The 25,331-nt window shown below is 38.1% G+C and overlaps 1 protein-coding gene across 9 annotated transcripts in view; it reads right to left on the bottom strand.

Moving 5' to 3' along the window:
* The window catches only part of CDK7 (cyclin dependent kinase 7), a 62,858-nt gene that overhangs the window by 35,018 nt on the left and 2,509 nt on the right, over positions 1–25,331 (bottom strand). For 7 of the 9 annotated variants that reach the window (XM_042940453.1, XM_042940466.1, XM_042940459.1 and 4 more), the window contains exons 3-8: positions 19,157–19,190; positions 18,186–18,253; positions 17,162–17,230; positions 14,135–14,245; positions 13,005–13,123; positions 10,217–10,316 (exon numbers count right to left, since the gene is read on the bottom strand). In XM_042940453.1, coding sequence (XP_042796387.1) covers positions 10,217–10,316; positions 13,005–13,123; positions 14,135–14,245; positions 17,162–17,230; positions 18,186–18,253; positions 19,157–19,190 — 501 coding nt within the window. Of the gene's footprint in view, positions 1–10,216; positions 10,317–13,004; positions 13,124–14,134; positions 14,246–17,161; positions 17,231–18,185; positions 18,254–19,156; positions 19,219–25,331 lie in introns of all 9 variants that reach the window. The other 2 variants (XM_042940456.1, XM_042940478.1) reach the window with 2 other exon arrangements.

Below are 25,331 nucleotides of genomic sequence, written 5' to 3'. Positions count from 1 at the left end.
AGAGGAAAAGTCTAAAATGGAGGAAAACTATTCTAGCTAAAGTGAAGGAGAGCAAAGGCTGACAGGCAGGCAGAACATATTTACATTACAATCTAATTTAAATAACATCTTGGCATGCTAATTCTCTGAAGAGGTATAATGATGAACTTTAAAAGGTAAGTGATTACAAGTTAAAAATTAGAAGCTAATAAATAATTAAAATCCTTGCTATATATAGACACTACTTTCCAATTCATTCTCAAACATCTGTGTAAATATACAGAAAAGTAAAAAATAATTTACTGTGAATAACAGGCCTTTCACAGTTAAACGCCTTCAAAAGTTTATAAACAAAGACCAGATTAAGTACCAGGTCTCCAACACTTCTACTACTGTGGACCACTACCAATTGCCCCCAACACTGCCAAAAAAGCATTTAACTCTGCCAGTTATCGATTTACTCGAGCTCACCCTTTTTGCCTTCTCTGAGAAAATAGATGTAGGTCTTTAACTATTGTCCTTTTGGGGGCTCCTGGGTGGCTCAGTCAGTTAAGCATCTGACTCTGGCTCAGGTCCTGATTCACAGTTCATGAGCTCAAGCCCCGCTTCAAGTGAGCCCTGCTTCTTTCTCTCCCTCCTTCTCTCTGACCCTCATGGGATTCTCTCTCTCTCCCTCTCTCTGCCCCTCACCCATTTGTGCCCTCTCTCTCTCAAAAAAACCCACAAAAAACAAAAACGTATTTTTCTTTTGCCAGCTGAAGCTCTGACAATGGAGGCTGCTGGAGGAATATTATTGGAAGAAGACTTTTGCTTCCCAGGTCCAGCTTGCTGGCCCAGCACACCCCCTGCAGTACTCTGAGCTTCTCTAGCAACAGGTTCCTGCCACTGTGGGCAGTTTCTTCATTGCCCAATGCACAGAGCAGCTTCCCTCTAGAGAGGGTTGAGTAGCAGTGTGCCTCCAGAAAACCTCCCCTGAACAGCTTTCCTCCATATGCAAAAGAAAAGATTTCCAACAAGTTCTGCCAACACAGCTCCACGGCAACTTCTATGTCATCCAGTGAGACACAGTGTGTGCCCTTTTCATTTTTTTTTTTTTAATGTTTTATTTTTGAAGGAGAGAGGGAGACAGAGCATGAGCGGGGGAGGAGCAGAGAGAGAGGGAGACAGAATTCGAAGCAGGCTCCAGGCTCTAAGCTGTCAGCACAGAGCCCGATGCGGGGCTCGAACCCACAAACTGTGAGATCATGACCTGAGCTGAAGCCAGATGCTCAACCGACTGAGCCACCCAGGTGCCCCTAGTGTGTGACCTTTCCAACAAGGTCTAGATCTCAGTCCTTGGGTCCTCTTCCTTGGGTGCTCTATCTCAGACCTAGGGTGGTTGCTCCTTCTGTGTGCTATTCCTACATTCTTCAGAATTCAGAGTAACTTTCTATTAGTCAACCTTCATTATTCCAATTTCTTATAACTAATTCTTTATATTAAACTTCCCTCTTTAAATTAATGTGTGGTTTCTTTTTTCTGACTGGATCCAGATTTAATACAACTCCTATGTATAACATTGCACTATTATATATATGAAATGTGTACCCAGAAAAAGAAACTTGAACTTATATTAAATAACATTTTGCAAGTATTTTTAGGCATGCTAACATTTTCTTCTCATACCTCAAAATATTATCTCCTACTTTGCAGACTAACGATGTAAAAACTGTACTCAAGGGACACTCGTCATGATAGCCTTAGTTTCATGGGCAAGCTGGCACTTTAATTATATTTTTTAAGAATGAGTGTTTAGGGGGGCGCCTGGGTGGCGCAGTCAGTTAAGCGACCGACTTCAGCCAGGTCACGATCTCGCGGTCCGTGAGTTTGAGCCCCGCGTCAGGCTCTGGGCTGATGGCTCGGAGCCTGGAGCCTGCTTCCGATTCTGTGTCTCCCTCTCTCTCTGCCCCTCCCCCGTTCATGCTCTGTCTCTCTCTGTCCCAAAAATAAATAAATAAATAAATAAACGTTGAAAAAACAAAAAAAAAAAAAGAATGAGTGTTTAGGTATGATGTATTTTTTTTAAGTTTATTTTTGAGAGATACAGAGTGCATGGGCATGTATGTGCATGTGCAAAAGACAGCAGGGGAAGGGAAGAGAGAGAGAGGGAGAGAGGGAGAGAGGGAGAGAGGGAGAGAGGGAGAGAGGGAGAGAGGGGGCTTAACTGAATGAGCCACCTAGGTGCCCTTAAATTTTTTTAAGTATTTATTTAAAGTAATCTCAAGGCGCCTGGGGGGCTCAGTCGGTTAAGCAACCAACTTCAGCTCAGGTCATGATCTCGCAGTTTGTGAGTTGAAGCCCTGAGTCAGGCTCTGCGCTGACAGCTCAGAGCCTGGAGGCCATTTCTGATTCTGCGTCTCCCTCTCTCTCTCTGCCCCTCCCCCACTCACGCTCTCCTTTTCCTTCAAAAATAAACTTAAAAAAAATTTTTTTTTAAATGTAATCTCTACACCCAATGTGGGGCTCAAACTCATGACCTTGAGATCAAGAGTCGTCGCAAGCTCCTCCAATAGGTCCAGCCAGATACCCCATGATGTGAAAATTTTAAATCATAATGGGCTACCTAATGTGTGAACTTTGGATGTCAATTTGAATAAACTATAAAAGACATTTATGATAAAAAGTGGGAAATCTGAACACAGGGTACTGATTTATCCTTTTTTCCTCCCAGATTTCTGGGATTTGTGGCATAAAAAGTATGGTGTGAGAGAATAATAAAATAAAGCTGGTCATGTGTTCAAAGCTGGTGAAGCTGGCTAAAGGAAGAGTTGCTTTGGAACTAGAACTGGAAACATTTTCTTTTGTATTATTAATACATACACTGTGCTCAAATATTATTAATAGACTCAGAATAAAAATTATGAGTCTTTGACCCATCATCCCAATTTATTACTAAATAACTTTTGTTCAGTGCCAACTTAGTATTAAATTTCCCTTCTTGTACAATAATTTGGTTTCCCTAGGGGCGCCTGGCTGGCTCAGTGGGTTAGGCAACCGACTCTGGATTTTTTAGCTCAGTTCATAATTTCACAGTCATGGGATCAAGCCCCAAGTCAAGCTTCTCACTGAGCGTGGAGCCTGCTTGGGATTCTCTCTCTCCCCCTCTCTCTCTGACCCTTCCCTGCGCACACATGCTCTCTCTGAAAATAACTAAACTTGAAAAAAATAGCAACTTAGTTTTTCTAGAGGTAAGGATTTCTTATCCCCCCTCACTTCAACTTTTCCCACTGTTTTCCTATGGCAACTTAGTTTGTACCAAAGGATAAGATTCCAGTTATTCAATAAAATTTCTATATGATCAAATCTATCAAAATCCATCAGTTCCATTTTTTTCCCCAGGGACTGCCCTGCTGAATCTCTCATCCCACCTGCTACAATCTGGACTCACGGGGCCTGATACACATCTGTTTCCTCAGAACTTCTTTTCACTATTAAATGGGGAATTCTATTCATCCTTTTCTGTTCAACCTCATGCTCCCTGGATCCCACTTCTTTTTCTTGATTTACTCATGTAACAGTAGAGCATATCTACCAATAAATTCCCAAGAAAGGAAGTAGATATAAAATTTTTAGTGTAATAAATTGTATTTATTCTCAGAGCAAACTCAAAATACAAACGGTAACAGAATTCTATGCTGAAAATCATTTTCCAGAATGCAAGAGTGGTTCAGTCAGTTAAGTGTCCAACTTTTGATTTCAGTTCAGGTCATGATCTCACACTTAGTGTCGAGCCCCTTGTTAGACTCTGTGCTGAGCCTGCTTAGCATTCTCTCTCTCCCCCACCCCACCCACACCCTCCACCCTGCTCGCACTCCCTCTCAAAATAAACACACACAAAAAAAGAAAATCATTTTCTTTCACAATGTGTTCTATAGTCTTCCAGATTTCAACATTGCTGTTGAGAAATCAGACACTCTTTTCTGTCACTCTCTTCCCTAATCCTCATTATGGTTTCTGTGTAACCTTTGTTTTCGCTCTCTATGGAAATAAAATCTTTGTCTTCTACTCTGGCACTCATAAATTTCATAATGTGCCTTGGCATGGGTCTTAAATACTGTTTTTTGTTTTGTTTTCTGAGAGAGGTAACAAGTGAGTGAGGGTACAAAGAGAGGGAGAGAAAGAGAATCCTACGAGGGGCAGAGAGAGAGAGGGACAGAGAGAGAGACAAGTGGGATCGAGCTCCCCCAGAGTGTGACCTGAATTCAGGAACCTCAAGATCATGACCTGAGCCGAAGTCAGATGCTTAACCGACTGAGCCAGCCAGGCAACTGGGTCTTTTTTCATTCACTGTGCAGGGTCTTTTTGGCACTTTGAGTCAATTCACACCTATCAATGCTGGATTGTTTTCTTGTGAATTTCCTATCCTACATTTACTTTGTTCTTTTTTGCTATATTCTAGGATCAATCCTGGATCACTCTGCTAATTTTCTCTTTTGGTTTTACATGATGAAAGAATTCTTGAGCTTACTTTTCCAGTCTTTCCACTGTTATTGTTTGCTTTTACCTTATTTGAAAAGGTTCAAGTATCCCTTATTCTTACATTGTTCCCTTAGGAAGAGTATCATGTTCTTGTTTTACAGATATAGTACTATCCTCTTAGTTCTCTGATGATGTGGGGGTGGAGGGTTAATTTTGTTCTGCTACCTTTTTCCCAAGTTTCTTTTTGGTTAGTCTGTCTTTCTAGCTGGATGTTTTCATCAAATATCTGGAAATCCTTGGTAACTATGTGGTAGTCATTGGCTAACCATTCATATTTAAAGGTAAGGTAATAAAAACTCCTGGGCTTTCTCTAAAAAGAATGGGTGGGATGTTTAATGCCAGTTATCTGTGGGTCTATCCTCTGGGACCATTCAGTTCTTCCAGTAAAGGATCTTCTGATCTTTTGCCTGGATTAAAGAGTTACTACAGGTTATTACAAAAGCTATGAGGGTTCTGGGAGCTAAGCAGGAGACTAAATTGAAGGTTTTACTGTTCAGTATATGACTTTCATGTAATTTGTATGTTTTCACCCTAGCAACTCACCCACATCCTCCACTATGTCTAAGGACAGCTATGTGTGGAGACTTGTGTTTAAATTTCTTTAGACAAACCTATCTCTAGTGGAGGGATAAGTTAGGTGTAAGTCTGGATGGAGGAAGGGAAGTGACCTGGCTGTGTTGGAGACCTTGGTATTAATTGTTCCATATGTAAGTTTCTCAACCAACCCCAGTTTTTAGTCTGACACTTCATTATTGCCATCAATGATCACAAGTGCTTCTCACTAAGCCACTTCAGGATTCTGTGTGTTAAGCGCATACTGCCTCCAGCTGGCATCTTTTTCTGATAATTTCTAGCCTTTCTTCATTTCTGTTTTCACATCTTCTGGCATAGTGTTATGGGCATCTATCTCCTAGTTTCAAACATGGCATTTAAATATATTTTTAGAGATCATTTATAAGCGGGGGTGTTGCCCTGCCATCTCAAAAATCTTTAAGATATAATTACCACTTTATTTTGAAAATGTCTTCCCTATATTAAACATCAAAGCAATTTGACTAAGAAATGCACCGTCATGGAGCACCTGGGTGGCTCAGTTGGTTAAGCGTCCAACTTCGGCTCAGGTCATGATCTCACGGTTGTGGGTTCAAGTCCCATGTTGGGCTCTGTGCTGACAGCTTAGAACCTGGAATCTGCTTCGGATTCTGTGTCTCCCTCTCTCTACCTCCCCCACTTGCACCTGTCTCTCTCAAAAATAAACAGGGGCGCCTGGGTGGCTCAGTCAGATGAGTGCCTGACTGCAACTCGGGTCATGATCTCACGGTTCGTGAGTTCGAGCCCCGAGTCGTGCTCTGTGCTTATGGCTCAAAGCCTGGAACCTGCTTCTGATTCTGTCTTCCTCTCTCTCTGCCTCTTTCCCGCTCACACTTTGGCTTGCTCTCTCTCAAAAATAAAAATAAAAAAAGAAAACATTAAAAAAATAAACATGTTAAAAAAAAAAAAAGAAATGCACTGTCATGTCTGAGCAGGTAGTGGGTCCAGTATGTAACCCACAACAATCAATGTTTTTTTTTTTTTTCTAGTCATGAATAACTACTTCTGGTTTTCATTTAGTAATTTCAATGGCTATATTTAATACTATGTATAATACATATAAGTCCATATCAGGGCTCTTTTCCAATCTCGTTCTTAATAGCTAATAGTCTTAACCAATTTTCATTTGCTAAATATGGAATTTGGGCTAGTGAGTCATCCATATTTAGTTAACACAACTGTATAATGTTCAGATAATATATCTACATATTACAAACACAAACATTAAGCCTGTGCTTCTTATTGTTTTTTCCTGTTCTAAAACACCTTCTTAGAGGATACCAAAATTTCACCAACACACAATTGTGACTAAGTATGTGAATGAAATCTTTTTAGTTTTAGGAAAAAGAATCAAATTAATCCTAAAAAGAAGAGAGATGCTGACTCCAAGAGTACTAAGATTAAGGAAACCAAGAGGGACATCCCTCTGGTTCTTTTCAGTTTGAAGCCATTCATGAAATCTTTTATTCATTTTATTTTTTTAAATGTTTATTTTTGAGAGAGAGACAGAGACAGAGACAGAGAGAGAGAGAGAGAGAGAGAGAGAGTGGGAGAGCAACAGAGAGAGTGGGAGACACAGAATCTGAAGTAGGCTCCAGGCTCTGAGCTGTCAGCCCAGAGCCTGATGTGGGGCTCTAACCCACAAACCATGAGATCATGACCTGAGCCAAAGTTGGATGCTTAACCAACTGAGCCACCCAGGCGCCCCATGAAATCTCTTCTTAAATTGAGTTCATATTCATTTTAAAAAAAAAATTATAATGGAGAAATTTATTTTTTCTTTCTCATGTCTTTATAAGGAGGCAGGGATCATAAACCAAGTATTAGAAGACTGGCAATGTTTTAATGCAATAGACATAATCAACAATATAGTTCTTGAATAACTAGCACACTTTAGCCTCTAGCACCTTGTATACCAATGAGTCTATGCAAAACCAACTGATGAAAACTGTGGTCTGAGCTAATACAGCTCAAATGAAGTATTAGAATGACAGAGTGAAGCCAACAGGTCTGGATCCTGATCATTTAAATGAAACAAAAGAAGAGCAGGCAGTAATTGGTTGATTAACCTTTGTATCACCATATTATCCCTAGAGAAGGCTTTAATACAGGCCTGAAAGATGCTCAGTGTCCTTACGTAAGGCATAAAATGTTCTTCCCAAACTACAGACTTCTTTATAAACTAAAATGATATCCTTGAAACTATCTAGATCAGATATAAGACAGTTGCTCACTAGTTAATATCCCAGCTTAGATTTTCTATTAATCACTGTCTCAAAATATGATTATGAAAAAGAACATACGAAGATCATAAATTAAATGTGTTCTTTTTCATTTAATAATCACAGAGGATGTTAAGACCGCAGATCAATTTGCTTCTAAAATGATTTAAACAGGAGTGCCTGGGTGGCTCAGCCGGTTAAGTCTCTGACTTGGGCTCAGGTCATGATCTCATGATTTATTTGAGTTCGAGCCCCACACTGGGCCCTGTGCTGACAGCTCAGAGCCTGGAGCCTGCTTTGGATTCTATGTCGCCCTCTCTCTCTGCCCTTCTCCCACATGGACTCTTTCTCTCTCTCTCAAAAATACAGTTAAAAACAATAAATAAAATGATTTAAACAATACTGACTACTTTGGTTGGACATAAGCTTATTTATTGTTTATAAAATATAATATAAAGAAAACAACACTTTAAAAAAGGCTGAATGCTGATAACAGCAAATCTTTTGAACTAAACTGCATTCAATTGTTTGGATGGCAGGATCTCACCACAGATTCAGAACTGTGTGGACAGCAATTCCATGAATATATTTTTTAAATTTTTTTAATGTTTACTTATTTTTGAGAGAGAAAGAGCGTAAGTAGGGGAGGGGCAAAGACAGAGGGAGACACAGAATCTGAAGCAGGCTCCAGGCTCTGAGCTGTCAGCACAGAGCCCAATGCGGGGCTCAAACTCACAAACTGTGAGATCATGACCTGAGCCAAAGTAGGATGCTTAACCGACTGAGCCACCCACGCGTCCCAATTCCATGAACATTTTTAAATGAGCACAGAAGAATTTAAAATAGAAAACATTTGAAAAATAGCAAAATAGGAAACATTTTTCTTCAATTGTGCAGGACTAAAGTATGGCAAAATGGTACAGTTCTTCATCAACTGGAACCATTAATTTCTTCATAACCTTCAAGCAACAAGGCCAATGGCTAATAAAACTCCAACTGTGATTCCAACCAGGTCCACAATTTCTAATCTATTTATTTAAACTATTTTTGTATTTATTTTTTTAGTATTTATTTATTTTGAGAAAGAGAGAAAGAGACAGAGACAGAGAGCACAGGAGGGGTAGAGAGAGAGAGAGAGAGAGGGAGCTAGAGAACCCCAAGCAGGCTCAGCACTGTCAGTGCAGAGCCCAATGCAAGGCTCAATCCCTAAACCGTAAGATCATGACCTGAGCCAAAACCAAAAGTCGGATGCTTAATCAACTGAGCTCCCATGCACACCTATTTATTTTAATTTCAATTAGTTAACAGACAGTGTAATATTGGTTTCAGGAGTAGAATTCCTCACTTACAACACCCAGTGCACATCACAAGTGCCCTCCTTAATACCCATCTCCTATCTAGCCCATTCCCCACCCATCTTCCTCCATCAACCCTCAGTTTGTTCTCTATCATTAAAAGTCTCTTGTTAACCTGTTCACTCTTAACTGCTATCTCTCTACTTACTTTCTCAATGGAATGATAAATCATAATATTAGGGGCCAAGGAATTCTGGCTTTATCTTGGTAATGAATGAACTGTTTGGGGGAACTAAATGATCCTCAAATGTAAATTTCTGGTAAATTCTTTGTTTTTGTGGGTAGCAGAGCCAGCTGATCCACAAGACCCATTACTAGCACACGGATTACTATTCATCTTCAAATCTAAATGTGTGAGGGTTTCTTCTGCAAGCACCCAGAGGAATGAGCTTCTCAAAATGATGCATATAACTCACGCTAAACTAAGAAAGATATTTAAGAAGTCAACTTTGCAGGGCATTTGGGTGGCTTAGTTGGTTAAGTGTCCGACTTCATCTCAGGTCATGATCTCATGGTTCGTGAATTCAAGTTTTGCATCGGGTGAGCTCGAGTCCAGCTTCAGGTAAAAACACGAGTTCTGCTTCAGGTGAGCTCTGCTTCTCTTTCTCTCTCTCTCACCCCGCTTCAGGTGACCCCCTTTCTCTCTCTTTCTCTGCCCCTCGGAGGAATGTCTCTTGCTCTCCTCTCTGTCCCTTGCTCTCTTGCGCCCCCTCTCTCTCAAAAACAAATAAACAACAAAACAGTAACTGGTGTATAGAAGCTGTTTTCTGTGTTCAAGAAACTAAAAAGCTGTATTTTTGTGCCTTGGGTTTACATTTCTTTAAATACGTATCACTTGAAAACAGTTGGGGTTGGAATATCTGGAATGTAAGGAGGAAAAAACTCTCAGCTTCAGAAGGACTCCCCAATATTCCTTTGCTGTCATCATTCAGAAAGGCTAAACCCAACTTTATAGCTAAAGAAAAGTTTCTCATGCACCATCTTTGTCTCCACCAGGGTAGGAGATGATGTCTTGTTTTAAGATGGTCTCAGTTGAGAGGAATGCTCTGTTGAGAGCCGAATCCTTGGTTGAGAGGACCAACATGTCTGCTTTGTTTGAAGAGAACTAAAATAATCTTCTCACACAAGGTTTAGTTATATAGTGCAGCTGCAGTGGCTGGTTTTACACATCTCTTAAAGTGTAATTTTAAACAGCCCCAAACTAAAAATGTCCCAGGACTACAAAAGTTCATCCTAACACATTTAGTTACTGCATAGATATTACCATATTATGGCCTAACGAAGATTTTATTATAGTTGTATTTCAGAACATAGAAATGACCTATAATAAAACCTTCATTGTCCTAAATGAGAGATCTTCTCACCTCACATCAACATTAACAAAAGGCTACACTGGGGAAGATGGCTTTTTTTTTTAACTGGTCAGCTTGTAGGCTTTTTATTATAAGAATGGTGCTCCTCTTCGAGAATTATCAATGGGAAGATAATCTTACCCAAGTTATAAGAATACTGATTACAATACTGTAGTGTATACATCAATCCTAGACTTACCCTTAGAAGCAACTCTGCCAATATACAGCCGACAGCCCACATGTCCACACCTACACCATACATTCTAGCTCCAAATAGTAACTCGGGGGCCCGATACCACCTGAAGAACAAAAAGAAATATTGTAAGTTTTGTTTGTTTGTTTGTTTATTTTATTTATTTATGAATGAGACAGAGAGAGAGCATGAACAGGGGAGGGACAGAGACAGAGGAAGACACAGAATCTAAAGCAGGCTCTAGGCCCTGAGCTGTCAGCACAGAGCCTGACACAGGGCTTGAACCCACAGAGCACGAGATCATGACCTGAGCCAAGTCAGACGTTTAACCAACTGAACCGCCCAGGTACCCCAGAAATATTTTAATTTTAAAATGAATTTTAAAATAATTTAAAATGAATTTTAAAATAATTTAAAATGAAATTATTAAAGTATTTCTTGGAGAAAACTCCTCAGCGAAACCATCCCACTGATGAAATTCATGTTTACAGATATAACTCAAGAAAAACTGGCTGTAAAACCAATCAGTTCCATACTGGAAATTAAACACATCCTTGGTCCATTCACTCTTCCACTCTTAGATGACTGACACCTTCTTTCTCCTGAAACTTTCAATACCATCTTTGCCCTAAGCCTATAATCCTACTTCCAACTTCACTGAAAAAAATTCAAGTAATGGGAAAAAAAATTGTTTTTTCAAAAGAAAAAAAAATTTTCTACAGATTCACCTACAGTCATTTGTATTCACACAACCTGCCTTTCCATCTGTAACTACAGCTAAATCATCCCGGACTGTTTTTTTTGTTTTGTAATGTTTATTTATTCTTTTTTTTTTTAAATGTTTATTTTATTTTTGAGAGAGAGAGAGAGAGAGAGAGAGAGGCAGAGCACGATCAGGGGAGGGGCAGAGAGAGGGAGGGAGACACAGAATCTGAAGCAGGCTCCAGGATCTGAGCTGTCAGCACAGAGCCCGACGAGAGGCTCGAACTCAAGAGCTGTGAGATCATGACCTGAGCCAAAACTGGACGCTCAACCGAATGAGCCACCCAGATGCCCCTATTCTGGACTATTTTAAAGCCAGTATCTCAACTGTGGGTATGAGAGACCTTGCTCTCTTATTTTTTTTTCTTCTTTTTTTTAACATTTATTTATTTTTGAGAAAGAGAGAGAGAGAGAGAGAACATGAGTGGGGAGGGGCAGAGAGAGAGGGAGACACAGAATCTGAAGCAGGCTCCAGGCTCCAAGCTGTCAGCACAGAGCCCGATGCAGGGCTCGAACTCACAAACCGTGAGATCATGACCTGAGCCGAAGTCAGCCGCTCGGCTGACTGAGCCACCCAGGTGCCCCTCTCTTGCTTATTTTAAAGAATACTGAAATCCTCTCCATTTTCTCCCACATCAACGTTTTCTTCTTCACTAGACTTTTACCAATAATGTACAAACAACATTATTTCTTCAGCCTGAAGAAATAAACTAAAAAACAAAGTAACAACAAAAAATTCTCTGGACCCTACCTCCTCCAATAGCTGTCTCCACATTCTCTAGTTATTCTGAAAAGCTGTCTGTTCTTATGGTCTCCAATTCCTACTCTCTTATCCTTTCTTTCTTTTTTTTTTTTAATGTTTTATTTATTTTTAAGAGAGAGAGTACAAGAGAGGGAGAGGCAGAGAGAGAGGGAGACACAGAATCCACAAAGCAGGCTCCAGGCTCCAAGCTGTCAGCACAGAGCCCAACGTGGGGCTCAAATCCACAAATAATGAGATTATGACCTGAGCCGAAGCCAGACACTTAACCAACTGAGCCACTCACACCCAGGCTGCCCCATACTTTCTTATCCTTTTAAACCCTTTCACAGGGGTGCCTGGGTGGCTCAGTCGGTTAAGCGTCCGACTGCAGCTCAGGTCACGATCTCGCGGTCCGTGAGTTCGAGCCCCGCGTCGGGCTCTGGGCTGATGGCTCAGAGCCTGGAGCCTGCTTCCGATTCTGTGTCTCCCTCTCTCTGACCCTCCCCCGTTCATGCTCTGTCTCTCTCTGTCTCAAAAATAAATAAACGTTAAAAAAAAAAAATTTAAAAAAAAAAAAAAAAAAAAAAAAAAAAAAAAAATAAACCCTTTCACAGAGGAAATTTCAGATCCTTAAAATAGACTTGGAAATTAACAAATGACATCCTGACTAGAATTATAAAATCTGTCCCTATCTATTTCATTTGATTTTTTTTAGTTTTTATACATAAAAAGTATAAAACATGAGTACTAAAAACGTGAAAACTCCAGTTATCAATGTACTGTTTTAGAGAATTTTTATTCATACTGAATGATTTAAAACATGAAATCACTTAATGACCTATAAAATAAACACAACCCCCCCCCCCCATCAGGTAAATATGTAAAAAAATAGCCACTACAGTTCCAGCCAACCTAACTAAAATGTAGAAGTGGTATAAATTAGTCCCAAAACTTGTTAGGTAAATGTCTGAAAACGGACTTAATCGAACTCCATTTGAAAAAATGGTTGTATTTTTTTCATTGTGGTTAAACGTAAAGAGGTCCATGTTTTTAGCAAAACACCACAATTCCTGAACTCTGCCGAGATATATCAAAGAAGCCAAATGATGCTCATTTGTGATTAATATCCTACACAACAAGGGGCACCTGGCTGGCTCAGTCGGCAGAGATAGGACTCTCAATCTCAGGGTCATGAGTTCAAGCCCACGTTGGGCCCACGGAGAACTTGTTTAAAAAAAAAAAAAAAATCCCACACAATGTTAAGTTTTCAGTGTTTTAAAAAATTCTTACCTGGTTACAACCTGATGTGTATATGCTCTATTGGGGCTCCCAAATGATTTGGCCAGGCCAAAATCTGCCAGTTTTAGAACTCCATTTTCATCCAGCAACAAGTTATTTGGTTTTAGATCCTGTACATGGAGGTTTTAAATAAATACATAAGCAGGGCACAAGAGAATATTATAACAATACACTTAGTTGGCTTAACTTTAAACTTTGTAATAACAGGGTAAACCCCAAATTTAAATAATAATCGGTATTTTTCTCACTGATATAAAATCCTACCAAAGAAAAATTAAGATTGGTTATATTACTTTGGTGAGACCTTGGATCACTGAGCTTCAATTTACCTACAAGATTGCTGTGAACAGCCTAGTGTAATGACTATGAACTCAACAAAGAGTTGCTGCCATCTGAACTTTGGTAAATAAAAACATTGTGCATTTAGAGAGGATGAGGAATATATCCTTCAAAATCTATACTATAAGGATATTAGCAATAACCTCAAAACGGATCCCAAGTTTAGGATATGAGGATTACTGACTACAAATTATATATTCTCAGCTATTTATCTAAACAGAATATCTAAGAACATCTACTTATTAGATAATCAGTCTTGTTTCAATAGCTGGATGTTTCTAACAATGACTCAACTATTTCAGAAATTTTATTACTTCATAGATTTTTAGAGTTCTTAGAAATTTTGTTTTTCGAAAACAATTTTAGGATTGTATAATTTAATCCAGATTCTCACTGTATTTTTTTTTTTCTGTCACAACAATACAGCACAAAGAACACTGGAGTTAACCCAAACATCTAGATTCTAATACTCTGTCAGTTACCAGCTACTGACCTTGAAAAAATACATATAACCTTGGTCAGGTGACTTAGCAACTTAGCTCTTCATCTATGAAAAAAATGAACTGGGTCTCTTCCATTTTTAAATTTCACATAGTATTTTAGAATCCTCATAGCACCACCTCCTGGAACAACTGAAGGGAACACAGAGGAAGAAGGTGGGATAAAATGGGGTCCAGCTATATTTTTAACAATTTACATATTCAGACCATTTATGTAATAATTGGCTACATAAACCTTGACTAAAATATAAAGAATCAATCATACTTGGATAAAAACCTTACCCTATGTAGAATCCAATGTTGATGTAAATATTCTAACCCTTGAAGAGTCATTAACATGTAGGCTTTGATGTGTGATGGTGTCAGCACTAGACTATTATCCTTTATTATCACCTGCAAAGCCGGTATATAATACACAATTATTCCAAATAAATTATATCACATAAAATCATTTACAGACATAAAATCAATTTATCCATTCTACAGAACAATCTCAAGAAAGACTGCCTAACTCTCCTTAGGAAGCACTGTCAGAATTTCAAGTTACATGGTTAGAAAAATATCTCTTCTGGTGCTTTCTCTCCTCCTGTTCTGTTTAAAAGATTTCACTATGTCACTAATAGTGAACATCTGTTGTTTTGCTTGCCCCAGGATGTACAGCCCCTTCTGATAACAGCATTCATCATTTGTTTGAATGTAAAACAGGACTGACCACTACCTGTGGCCTCTAGAGCTAGATACAAGACCCAGGCACAGGCAACCACCAAACTGAAGCCTGTTATCCAGGACACTGGTTTAGGGATGGACATGTGATCCTAGACAAGCTAATTAAAGAGGCCAAGTACTTCTGCTAGAATGAAAAAGGACAAAGTACCTTCTCTTTCTTTAGAGATTAATAAACTCTAAGGATCTGAGCCTGAAGTGCCTGAGCCACTATAATGAGAAATTAGGCACTATATTGAGAAGGAAGGCAACAAAGTAGAAAATAGAGTTAAGTTAAAGTCCAAGACTGAGTTTTGATGGCATTATTTGTGAACTGTACTTAAAGGCAGTTTATTCCTAGATTTTTAAGTTATACTAGCTAAAAATACCCATTTTATTTTTTTAGAAATCAGATTTGGATAAAAGGTATCCAAACTGGCAAGAAGAAATAACTTTCATTGTTTGCAGATGACATAATACTTTATATAGAAAACCCTAAAGATTCACATAGTATTTAAAGAACTACTAGAGAGCCTAAATGTCCATCAACTGATGAATGGATAAAGAAATTGTGGTTTATATACACAATGGAGTACTACATGGCAATGAGAAAGAACGAAATATGGCCCTTTGTAGCAACGTGGATGGAACTGGAGAGTGTGATGCTAAGGGAAATAAGCCATACAGAGAAAGATACCATATGTTTTCACTCTTATGTGGATCCTGAGAAACTTAACAGAAACCCATGGGGGAGGGAAAGGAAAAAAAAAAAAAAGAGGTTAGAGTGGGAGAGAGCCAAAGCATAAGAGACTCTTAAAAACTGAGAACAAACTGAGGGTTGATGGGGGGTGGGAGGCAGGGGCGGGTGGGTGATGGGTATTGAGGAGGGCACCTGTTGGGATGAGCACTGGGTGTTGTATGGAAACCAATTTGACAATAAATTTCATATATTGAAAAAAAATAAAAATAAATAACTACTAGAACTGATAAGTGAATTCAGGAAAGTGGCAGGATACAAAATCAATATAGAGAAATCTGTTGCATATCTAAACACTAATATGGAAGTAGCAGAAAGAAAAATTAAGAGAACAATCCCATTTGCAAAAACAAAAAAAGAAATCAGATTCAGGTAAAATATGCCCCTTTTGGTGCATAGTTCCATGAGGTTTAACAAACATATCCAGTTGTGTAATCACTAACATAATCAAGATAAGAGTTCGATAACCCTCACTCCCACCCCCAATTGCCTCAGGCCCCACTGTACCCAGTACTTCCCTCCACTCCAATCCTGGCCACAACTGATCCAATTTCTATTCCTTTAGTTTTGCCTTTGCCATAATATCACATAAATAGAATCATATAATACACAGCCTTTCGAACCTGGGTTCTTTCATTTAGTACAATGCATTTGAGATTTCTCTATACTGTTGCTTAATTGAGTAGTTAATTTCTTTTTATTCCCGAAAAGTATTCCATTATATAGATATACCACAGTTTGTTTATATATTCACTAGACAAAAGTGAGTACTGGATTGTTTCCAATTTGGGCAATAATGAATAAAGCTAAACATCTGTGTACCAACTGATTTCTGTGTAGACAGGTTTTTGTTTCTCTTGAATGCCTAGCAGTGGTATTGCGAGATCGTACTTTATGTGTGTATTTAACTGTTTAAGAAACTGCCAAACTATTTTCCAAACTGGCTGTGTACCATTTTGCATTCTCACCAGCAGCATATGAGACTTTCAGTTGTTCAACATCCCTGGATTGTCAATTTTTGAGATTCAATTAATATTAAGAAAAACCGTAACATTTTAATTTCTCAAAAACAAAAATTTGGCTTTCAAAAAGATGATATTCTGTAATAATATGGAAATTCTGAAAGACCTGATACTCATTTATCTAAAAATAATGTCAATAAAGTATAGGGAACTTGGTCAACAAAAATGCTTTGAAATCCAAATCTCTGTATCTAACACTGGGAATATGGCTAAATGACTCAAAAGATCTTTCACTTAAGAATACTCGGGCACCCGGGTGGCTTAGTCAATTAAGCGTCCAACTTCAGCTCAGGTCATGATCTCGAGGTCTGTGAGTTTGAGCCCTGTGTCGGATTCTGCACTGACAGTGTAGAGCCTGGAGCCGGCCGGCTTTGGATTCTGTGTATCCTTCTCTCTGCCCCTCCCCCACTCACACTCTGTCTCTGTCTCTCTGTGTCCCAAAAATAAATAAACATTAAAAGGAAAAAAAAAAGAGTACATTCACATTTAGGGGTGCCTGGGTGGCTTAGTCAATTAAGCGTCTGATTTCTGATTGTGACTTAGGTCATGATCTCACAGTTGTGAGACTGAGCCCCAAGTAGAGCTTTCAGCTGGCTCTGGAGCCCACTTGAGATTCTCTATCTCCCTCTCCATCTGACTCTACCCTGTGTGCTCAAACACAAATGCTCTCTCTCTCTGTCATTCTGGTGGGGGCGGGGGAGTACATTCACGTTTCAACAAAATTAAGCATTCCTTTGACTAACAGTATCTTTAAACATAGAAAATAAACATTTAGGTTCTCTTTTGATTTAGAGAGAAAAAAAATTTCTCTACGAATCTTAATCTTACCTCCAGATCAGTTTCCATAAAATCAAAGACAAGACTAATATTAGATTTATGTCCAAACGCATCAAGGAGCTGCAAAGCAGTATTAAAAAAAAAAAGATCAAAATCTGATTCTCTATTAAATACTTGAAAATTATACCAACCAAAGTAGTTTCAAAAAATTTAAACTAGCATTGGACTGCTGATATTTCCCTGTTAAATTTGAATTATTTTATTAAATTTGACATTTATCCTTTTTTCCCCCCTAGGAATTAGTACTTTGAAGCACAAAAATACTAAACTTTAATATTTTTAAAAAGTCACTAGAAGTCCCTGCGTGGCTCAGTTGGTTAAGTGTCTGATTCTTGATTTCAGCTCAGATCATGATTTCAGGGTCATGAGATCCAGCCTCGCATCAGGTTCTGTGCTGAGCATGGAGCCTGCTTGAGAATATCTATCTACCCCTCTCCTACTCACGTGCTCTCTCTCTCTAATAAATAAACAAACATTTTTTAAAAAGTCACTAACTACTTAAATTCTCCTCCAAAATTTTCAGTTATAATTAAGAAATCATTAATGAAAATCTCACCTCAGTCTCTAATTCAGAAAAATTACCATGCTCAGTATTTAAGAAAATCCTATAAATAGCAGTGGCAGCTATAATTCATTATATGCCATCTCTATGCCAGGCACTATTTTCCAGGTACTTTGCACACATTCAATAAATTAACTAGTCTCACAACAACCCTATGAGGTAGAAATTATGGCACAGAGTTGTAGGGAGCTTACTCAAGCTTATGCGTGTTAGACCTCTCTAGGCTTCAAAATAATTTTTGACAAAATTAAATTTATTTCATCAGTTGTACGGTTTTAAAGACACTGCCTCCAGTTCAATTAGAACAAAAAATACATTTCGGCATGATAAACTTTTAAGCTTTTTTACAAGGCTCACCTAAAACAACTCATCTTGCTGAGCCTTCAATCAACAACTACCACATTCAGAAATGGCAGGGTCCCATATCCCAGAAACAACGTAGATCATACTCACACCAATTATATTAGGATGACTTAGCTCCTGTAATAATTTTATCTCTCTTAAGGCTGTTCTATTTATACCTATATAAAAAAGCAGAGCAAAATGTGAAAAGCAATTCTGAAGTCTCATATCTTCTTACAAACATATTTTTTGGGGAAAGGTTAGTCTTTCGGGGAATAGATATGCATATTCTACAGAAAAATAAGGGCTACTTTGCCAATTTTTATGACATCTGGTTTTCTTTTATACTGCTTTATTTTGAAACTAGCTTCACACAGACTATGATAAATAATGACAAAAAGTATTCACTTTGCAGCATATCACTTTAGAAGACTGCTGGAATAACAGGTGTCGGCTTGTAACATGAAGGCAATATGTCAAGAGCTTCCTCCTTCTTACATTATGAATATTAGCAACAGATTCTTGATGGTAACAGCAAAACAGTGGTAAGACAGTATCTTTCCCAAAACAAAAGATAGAATTCCTAATTTAAAATAAGATCTGGTACTAGCTGTTAAATAGATGATGGATCCTTTTTATAAAAACTAGTTCTCGATGACTAAATAAGACTTAACACTATAGCACACAAGGGTGTGGAAGGGATAAAGATATTTTCCTCCATACATTTATTCCAGAGAGTTTTCTGTACTTCTATGAAGTTATATCCTGAATTTTTAAAGTAATTAAAAGCTAAGATAAAGAATAAACTGCTTACAACAACACGTTAAACAGTAATGAAGGTTGCAAGACAAGCCACTGATAAATAACTTTGCTATGTTCCATTTACTCAGATGACTTGAGTGACTTACATGACTCTTAACAACCAAATGGTGGATATCACCGATATCCTGTCTCTATCCTGAGTCCACTCTTCTAGCACCCTGCAAAAACTCTACCCAGAGCCACTTAGAACACTAATACTTGAACTTCCTCAGTGAGAAGAAACACTTATCCTGTTTGGTCAGATTACATTAAATACTCACCATCTTTAGCTTCTGATCTATGTCCAAGTTTAATCTGGTAGAGGGGGAAAAAAAGACAAACACTAAAAATGTGTTAAATTATTTTAGACTTCATGCATAAAATACAAACACTTAAAATACATAGCCACAGTAAAAACATGTAGCAACTTACATGTAGCTAGTAAGCAAGAAGAGAGTCCAAATCACGAATTTGAAAAGCAAAATTAACAATATCAGAAAAGGATCAAGTACCTACCATTCCTCACTCTTTAAGTTTTTAAGTTATACATTCAAATAATGGACTTAAGAAAATAAATGTCTCCTGTATCTTTGCAAGATTAAATGTGGAAAAGTAACTGAGGGCATCCTGATTAACAAACAAAAATATCACTTCAAGGTAGTCTATTTGGGAGGAAATACATAACATATAAACATAAAATAACATGTTTTAAAAAAATGTTTATGTATTTTTTTTTTTGAGACAGAGGGCCCACGCAAGTGGGGGAGGGGCAGAGAGAGGAAGACAAAGGATTCAAAGGCTGCTACATGCTGACAGCAGTGAGCCCAATATAGGGCGTAAACTCAAGATGCACGAGACCATGACCTGCGCCAAAGTCGGATGCTCAACCAACCAAATAAGCAACCCTGGCGCCTCTAAAGTAACATGTTTATTAATATGCCCAATAATATGCTCTTAGGGAAACAGTTTCTAAAAAGCAAAATTACAAATTAGGAATACAAAAAATGGTTTAACTGTTGTTACCATTAATAAGTGTAACAATAAAAAAATAAGTATAACAAATTGCATTAATAGGTTCAGGCTTACACCAGTCTCTTACTCACTGCTTTATACAATGACTAAATGCAATCAAGAATACTAAAAAACAAAACAAAACAAAATAAAAAAGAACTACTTCTGAAAAAGCTATTGTACCTAAAAAACTAAATACAAACTGATTGCGGCCACTGTGGAAAACAGTACAGAAGTTCCTCAAAAAATTAAAAATACAATTACCACAGGATCCAGTAATTTCACTACTGGGTATTTACCTACCTAAAGAATATGAAAACACTAATTCAAAAAGATATATGCACCCCTGTGTTAACTGCAACATTATTTACAAAAGCCCAACAAAAGCAACTCAAGTGCCCAAGTGTCCATCTACAGATGAATAATAGATAAAGATGTGGTACATATATTCACAATAGACTATTACTCGGCCACAAAAAAGAAAAGAACGAAATCTTGCCATTTACAACAACATGGATGGATCTAGAGGCTATAACACTAAGTGAAATAAGTAAGAGAAAGACAAATACCGTATGATTTCTCTCATACGTGGAATTTAAGAAGCAAAACAAACTCAAATAAAAAAGGAGACAAACCAAGAAACAGACTCTTAACTACAGAGAACAAAGAGGGAAGGTAGAGAGAATGGGTGAAATAGGTTAAGGGGATTAAGAGTACACTTATGATAAACTGTGAGTTACATATAGAATTGTTGAGTCACTATATTGTACATCAGAAACTAATGTAACACTGTATGTTAGCTATACTGGAATTAAAAAAATAAGATTCTTGATAATGATAAAAAATATAGATTAAAAGACATAGAAAGACATCTCCCTAGAATACTACAGACACAACTTTTTACGTAAAGATAGACTAGTATAGCATCAAAAAATATAAGGCACTTTAAGATGTGCTAAGCCTTCCAAAACTAAATTATAAAAGAATATTAAAACATGCTTAAAAATGAGACCAAAATCAACAAATGCCACATTCATGGACAGCAAAACTCAGTACTATCATAAATATACCAAATACATAAATTTTCTTTAAGTTCAATGCAACCAAATCCAAATCTCAACAACATTTTTTAAAGAACAGTGACAGGGGCACCTGGGTGTCTCAGTCGTTTAAGTGTCTGACTTCAGCTCAGGTCATGAACTCACAGCTCATGAGTTCAAGCCCCACATAGGGCTCTGTGCTGACACCTCAGAGCCTGGAGCCTGCTTCGGATTCTGTCTCCTTCTCTCTCTGTTCCACCTCCGCTGGAGCTCTGCTTCTCTCTCTCTCTCTCCCAAAAATAGATAAAGATTACAAAAATTTAAAAAAGAAAGAAAGAAAGAAAGAAAGAAAGAAAGAAAGAAAGAAAGAAAGAAAGAAGACAAATCGATTCTAAATTCTACATGGGATATTAAGGAGCTAAGAACAATTTTAAAAATTATTAATTTTCTGGATTAAAAAAAATTTTTTTTAATTTATTTTTGAGAGAAAGAGACAGAGCAAGCAAGGGAGGGACAGAGAGAGAGGGAGACACAGAATCTGAAACAGGCTCCAGGCTCTGAGGTGTCAGCACAGAGGTGGACGTGGGGCTTGAACTCATGAACCACGAGATCACGACCTGAGCCGAAGTCTGACACTTAACCGACTGAGCCAGGAAGGTGCCCCCAAAATTATTACATTTTCCAACCACAGGAAAAATACATTAGTTTCATGAAGTCATCTACTTCATCACCCAGATTAAACAATTATCAGTATTTTGCCACACTTATTTCATTATTATTATTTTTAAAATGTTTACTTTTTTTAATGTTTGAGAGAGAGACAAAGCGCGAGTGGTAGAGGGGCACAGATAGAGGGAGAAAGAATCCGAAGCAGGCTCCAGGCTCCGAGCATTCAGCACAGAGCCCAATGCCAGGCTCAAACTCAAGAACTTCAACATCACGACTTGAAGCCAAAGTCAGAGACTTAACCAACTGAGCCACCCAGGTGCCTCAATGTTTATTTGTGAGAAAGAGAGAGAGAGTATGCTAGCGCATGCAGGTGGTGGAAGGGCAGAGAGGGAAACAGAGGATTCCAAGCAGGCTCCATGCTGACAGCAGAGAGCCCAACATGGGGCTCGAACTCGCCAACCATGAGATCATGATCTCAACCAAGTTGGATGCTCAACCTACTGAGCCACTCAGGTGACCCTCACTTACTACATCATTAATCTCTGCCCCCCTTTCTGTTGGCTAAAATGTTTTAAAACAAACCTCACATTTCATGTCATTTCATCCCCAGGTACTTAAGTAGGCACCTCTAAAATAGACATTTTCTTACATATGCAAAATACTATTTCATACATACAAAATTATTAATAATGCCTCAGCACCATGTAATATCTAATTCATATCAAATTCTGATTGTCAGAAATTTCCCAAATGGCAGATAAAGTAGACAAGGTAATTTTGAAGAAAAACAGGTATGTGCAACTTACCAGATTTCAAGCCTTTTTATAAGGCAGTAATAATTAAAGACACTATAGTACTTGAGCAAGGATGGAAAAAAATCAATCAATGGAAAAAAAGTACGGTGCCCGGAAACAGATCCAAGTATGTAATGGAACATGGCACTACAACTAAATGCAGAACTTCGTGTTACAACTCACCAGGAAAAGGACAGACTATCAATTATGCTGGGTCAGCAAGGAAAAAAATACTGGATCCTCATATTACACAAAATAGAAAAATTAACTCCAGATGGAACAAAGACCTAAGTGTGAAAAGCAGTATTTTAAAATATTTAGAAAATAGAATCCTTTACAAACTGGAGGTTGGCAAGCATACAAAATGGAAACCCATGAAGGAAAAAAATGGACAAATTCAACCAGAACAGAATTCTAAATTTCTGTGCTTCAGAAGATACCATATATAAACTAAAAGTCTAGTCGAAGACTGGGAGATGATATCTGTAGTTCGTATTTTAAAAAAATTTTTTTTTTAACGTTTTTATTTATTTTTGAGACAGAGAGAGACAGAGCATGAACGAGGGAGGGTCAGAGAGAGGGAGACACAGAATCTGAAACAGGCTCCAGGCTCTGAGCTGTCAGCACAGAGCCTGACGCGGGGCTCGAACTCACGGACCGCGAGATCATGACCTGAGCTGAAGTCAGCCGCTTAACTGACTGAGCCACCCAGGCGCCCCTGTAGTTCGTATTTTTGACAAAGGGTCAATGCCCAGAATATATAAAGAATTCCACCAAATCAACAGGAAGGAAAAAATGTAAGCAAGCTAACAGAAAAACTCATAGGAGAAAGTCTAAAAAGTTAATAAATCTAAGAAAGGATGATCAATCTAACTGGTAATCAGAGAAATTGAAACAATTATTTTAAACAATTAATTTAAACAATCATATACTATTTCTTTTTTTGTTTTTTTTTTAATCATATACTATTTCTGATGCAGGTAATTGACAAATGTTGTAAAATCTGACAATACAAATATGATAAGAATGTGGGGAGGAGGTCAAACTAGTCCAACCACTTTGAAGAGCAATCTAACAATATGTGGTGAGGCTGATGCTATATATTCCCTAAAAGAATAATAATTCATAGTTGGCTTCAAATAAGGACATATTCTCTAAAGAAACTCACATGAATAGGATATAGACATATGAATGTCTATAGGGCTATTTTAAGGGAAAACATAAAGACAACAAAACAGCCTAAATGTTTATCAACAAGAATTTGGATGGGCAAATTTTACTGTAGTCATATGATGAAATCTAATCACCAATGATCATAAATAAACCAGATCTACAGTATCCATGTAGAAGATTTCAGAAATAATGCTGCATCAGAAAAACAAACTGCTAAAGAAAATTTATATATGGGGGGTTAGGCAGGCAGGCAGCCAGCCAGCAAGTAAACAAAATACTCCAAAAGGCCACTAATACAGGATTGGTTAAATAAATTGGGAAACACAAATTCAGTATGGTCTGTTTAAAAAGATGAGGTAGAGACCAATGCTATTTTATAAATTTCAGTAGAAATTAAATATTCCACTTACCTCTATGACATCTTAAAAGTCCAAGATACAATAGGTGAAAGAATACAGAATATTCATTTTTTGTAAAATTAAGCACAAATGTTAGTAAATGAACGAGTAAAAATTTTGAGTGTTGGGAGGGGAAGGTCCAAAAACATCAAATCTATAGCAGAAAGAATGCCTAAAACGAGGTTTGGGGGAGGGGGGGGTCTCAAGAAATAACGATGTAAGCAAATTATTTAATGAAACAGAAATAAATAAATACCAGAAAGGGGTGCCTGGCTGGCTCAATAGGTGGAACATGTGACTCTTGATCTCAGGGTTGTGAGTTCAAGCCCCAAGTTGGGTGTAGAGATTGCTTAAAAAGAAGCAAATTTTGGGGCCCCCGGGTGGCTCGGTTGGTTAAGCATCCAACTTTGGTTCAGGTCATGATCTCGTGGTTTGTGGGTTTGAGCCCCGCGTCAGGCTCTGGGCTGACAGCTCAGAGCCTGGAGCCTGATTCGGATTCAGTGTCTCACTCTCTCTCTGCCCCTCCCCTACTTGCACTCTGTCTCTCTCGCTCTCTTTTATCAAAAATAAATAAACATTAAAAAAAAAAAAAAAAAGTAAATACCAGAGGCAAATTATAGGAGTTGAAACTGATTGCTCCAAGGAGTGAAAAACAGGGCTAGAAGAGTCAAGCACCTTAAAAAGCCTTGGCCTTTTATTTTAAAACCACAAAGATGTATTATTGGAAATAAAAATTAAATGTAAAGGAGCACCTGGCTGGTTCAGTAGGAAAAGCATGTAACTCCTGATCCTGGGATGGTGAGTCAAGCCTTATACTTACTGGCTGGCAGAAATTACTTAAACATGATATTAAAAAAATAAATGTACGGGGCACTTGGGTGGCCCAGTCGGTTGAGCATCTGACTCTTGATTTTGGCTCAGGTCTTTATCCCGATGTAGTGGAATCGAGTCCTGCATCGGGCTCCACGCTGAGAGTGGAGCCTGCATAAGACATTTTCTCTCTCTCTCTCTCCCACTGCCGCTCTCCCTTGCTCTCTCGCTCTCTCAAAATTAAAGAAATAATAATAAATAAAAGAAGATTCCACTGTGAGTCACCGTCAAGGGGTAAAAGTCTATCAAAGAGAAACAGGATGGATTTTAAATCCTAACTTACGTTAAAAACAAGCAAAAAAAACCCCAAACGAAACAAACCCCACTAGGATTTTCAGACAACTACAGAACTCAATATACTAACACTAAAGGAATTATATCAGTCTGGTTAATCATTTTTATTTTTTATTTATAGTTTTTAATGTCTTATTTTATTTTTGAGAGCGAGCTTGTATGCGTGAGCACGGGAGCATCAGAGAGAGAGAGAGAGAGAGAGAGAAA

Source organism: Panthera leo, chromosome A1 (genome assembly GCF_018350215.1).
Source record: "Panthera leo isolate Ple1 chromosome A1, P.leo_Ple1_pat1.1, whole genome shotgun sequence".
Taxonomy (NCBI): Eukaryota; Metazoa; Chordata; class Mammalia; order Carnivora; family Felidae; genus Panthera; species Panthera leo.
Note: the sequence above shows the minus strand (reverse complement) of the source record. Positions and strands in the feature narration are given on the sequence as shown.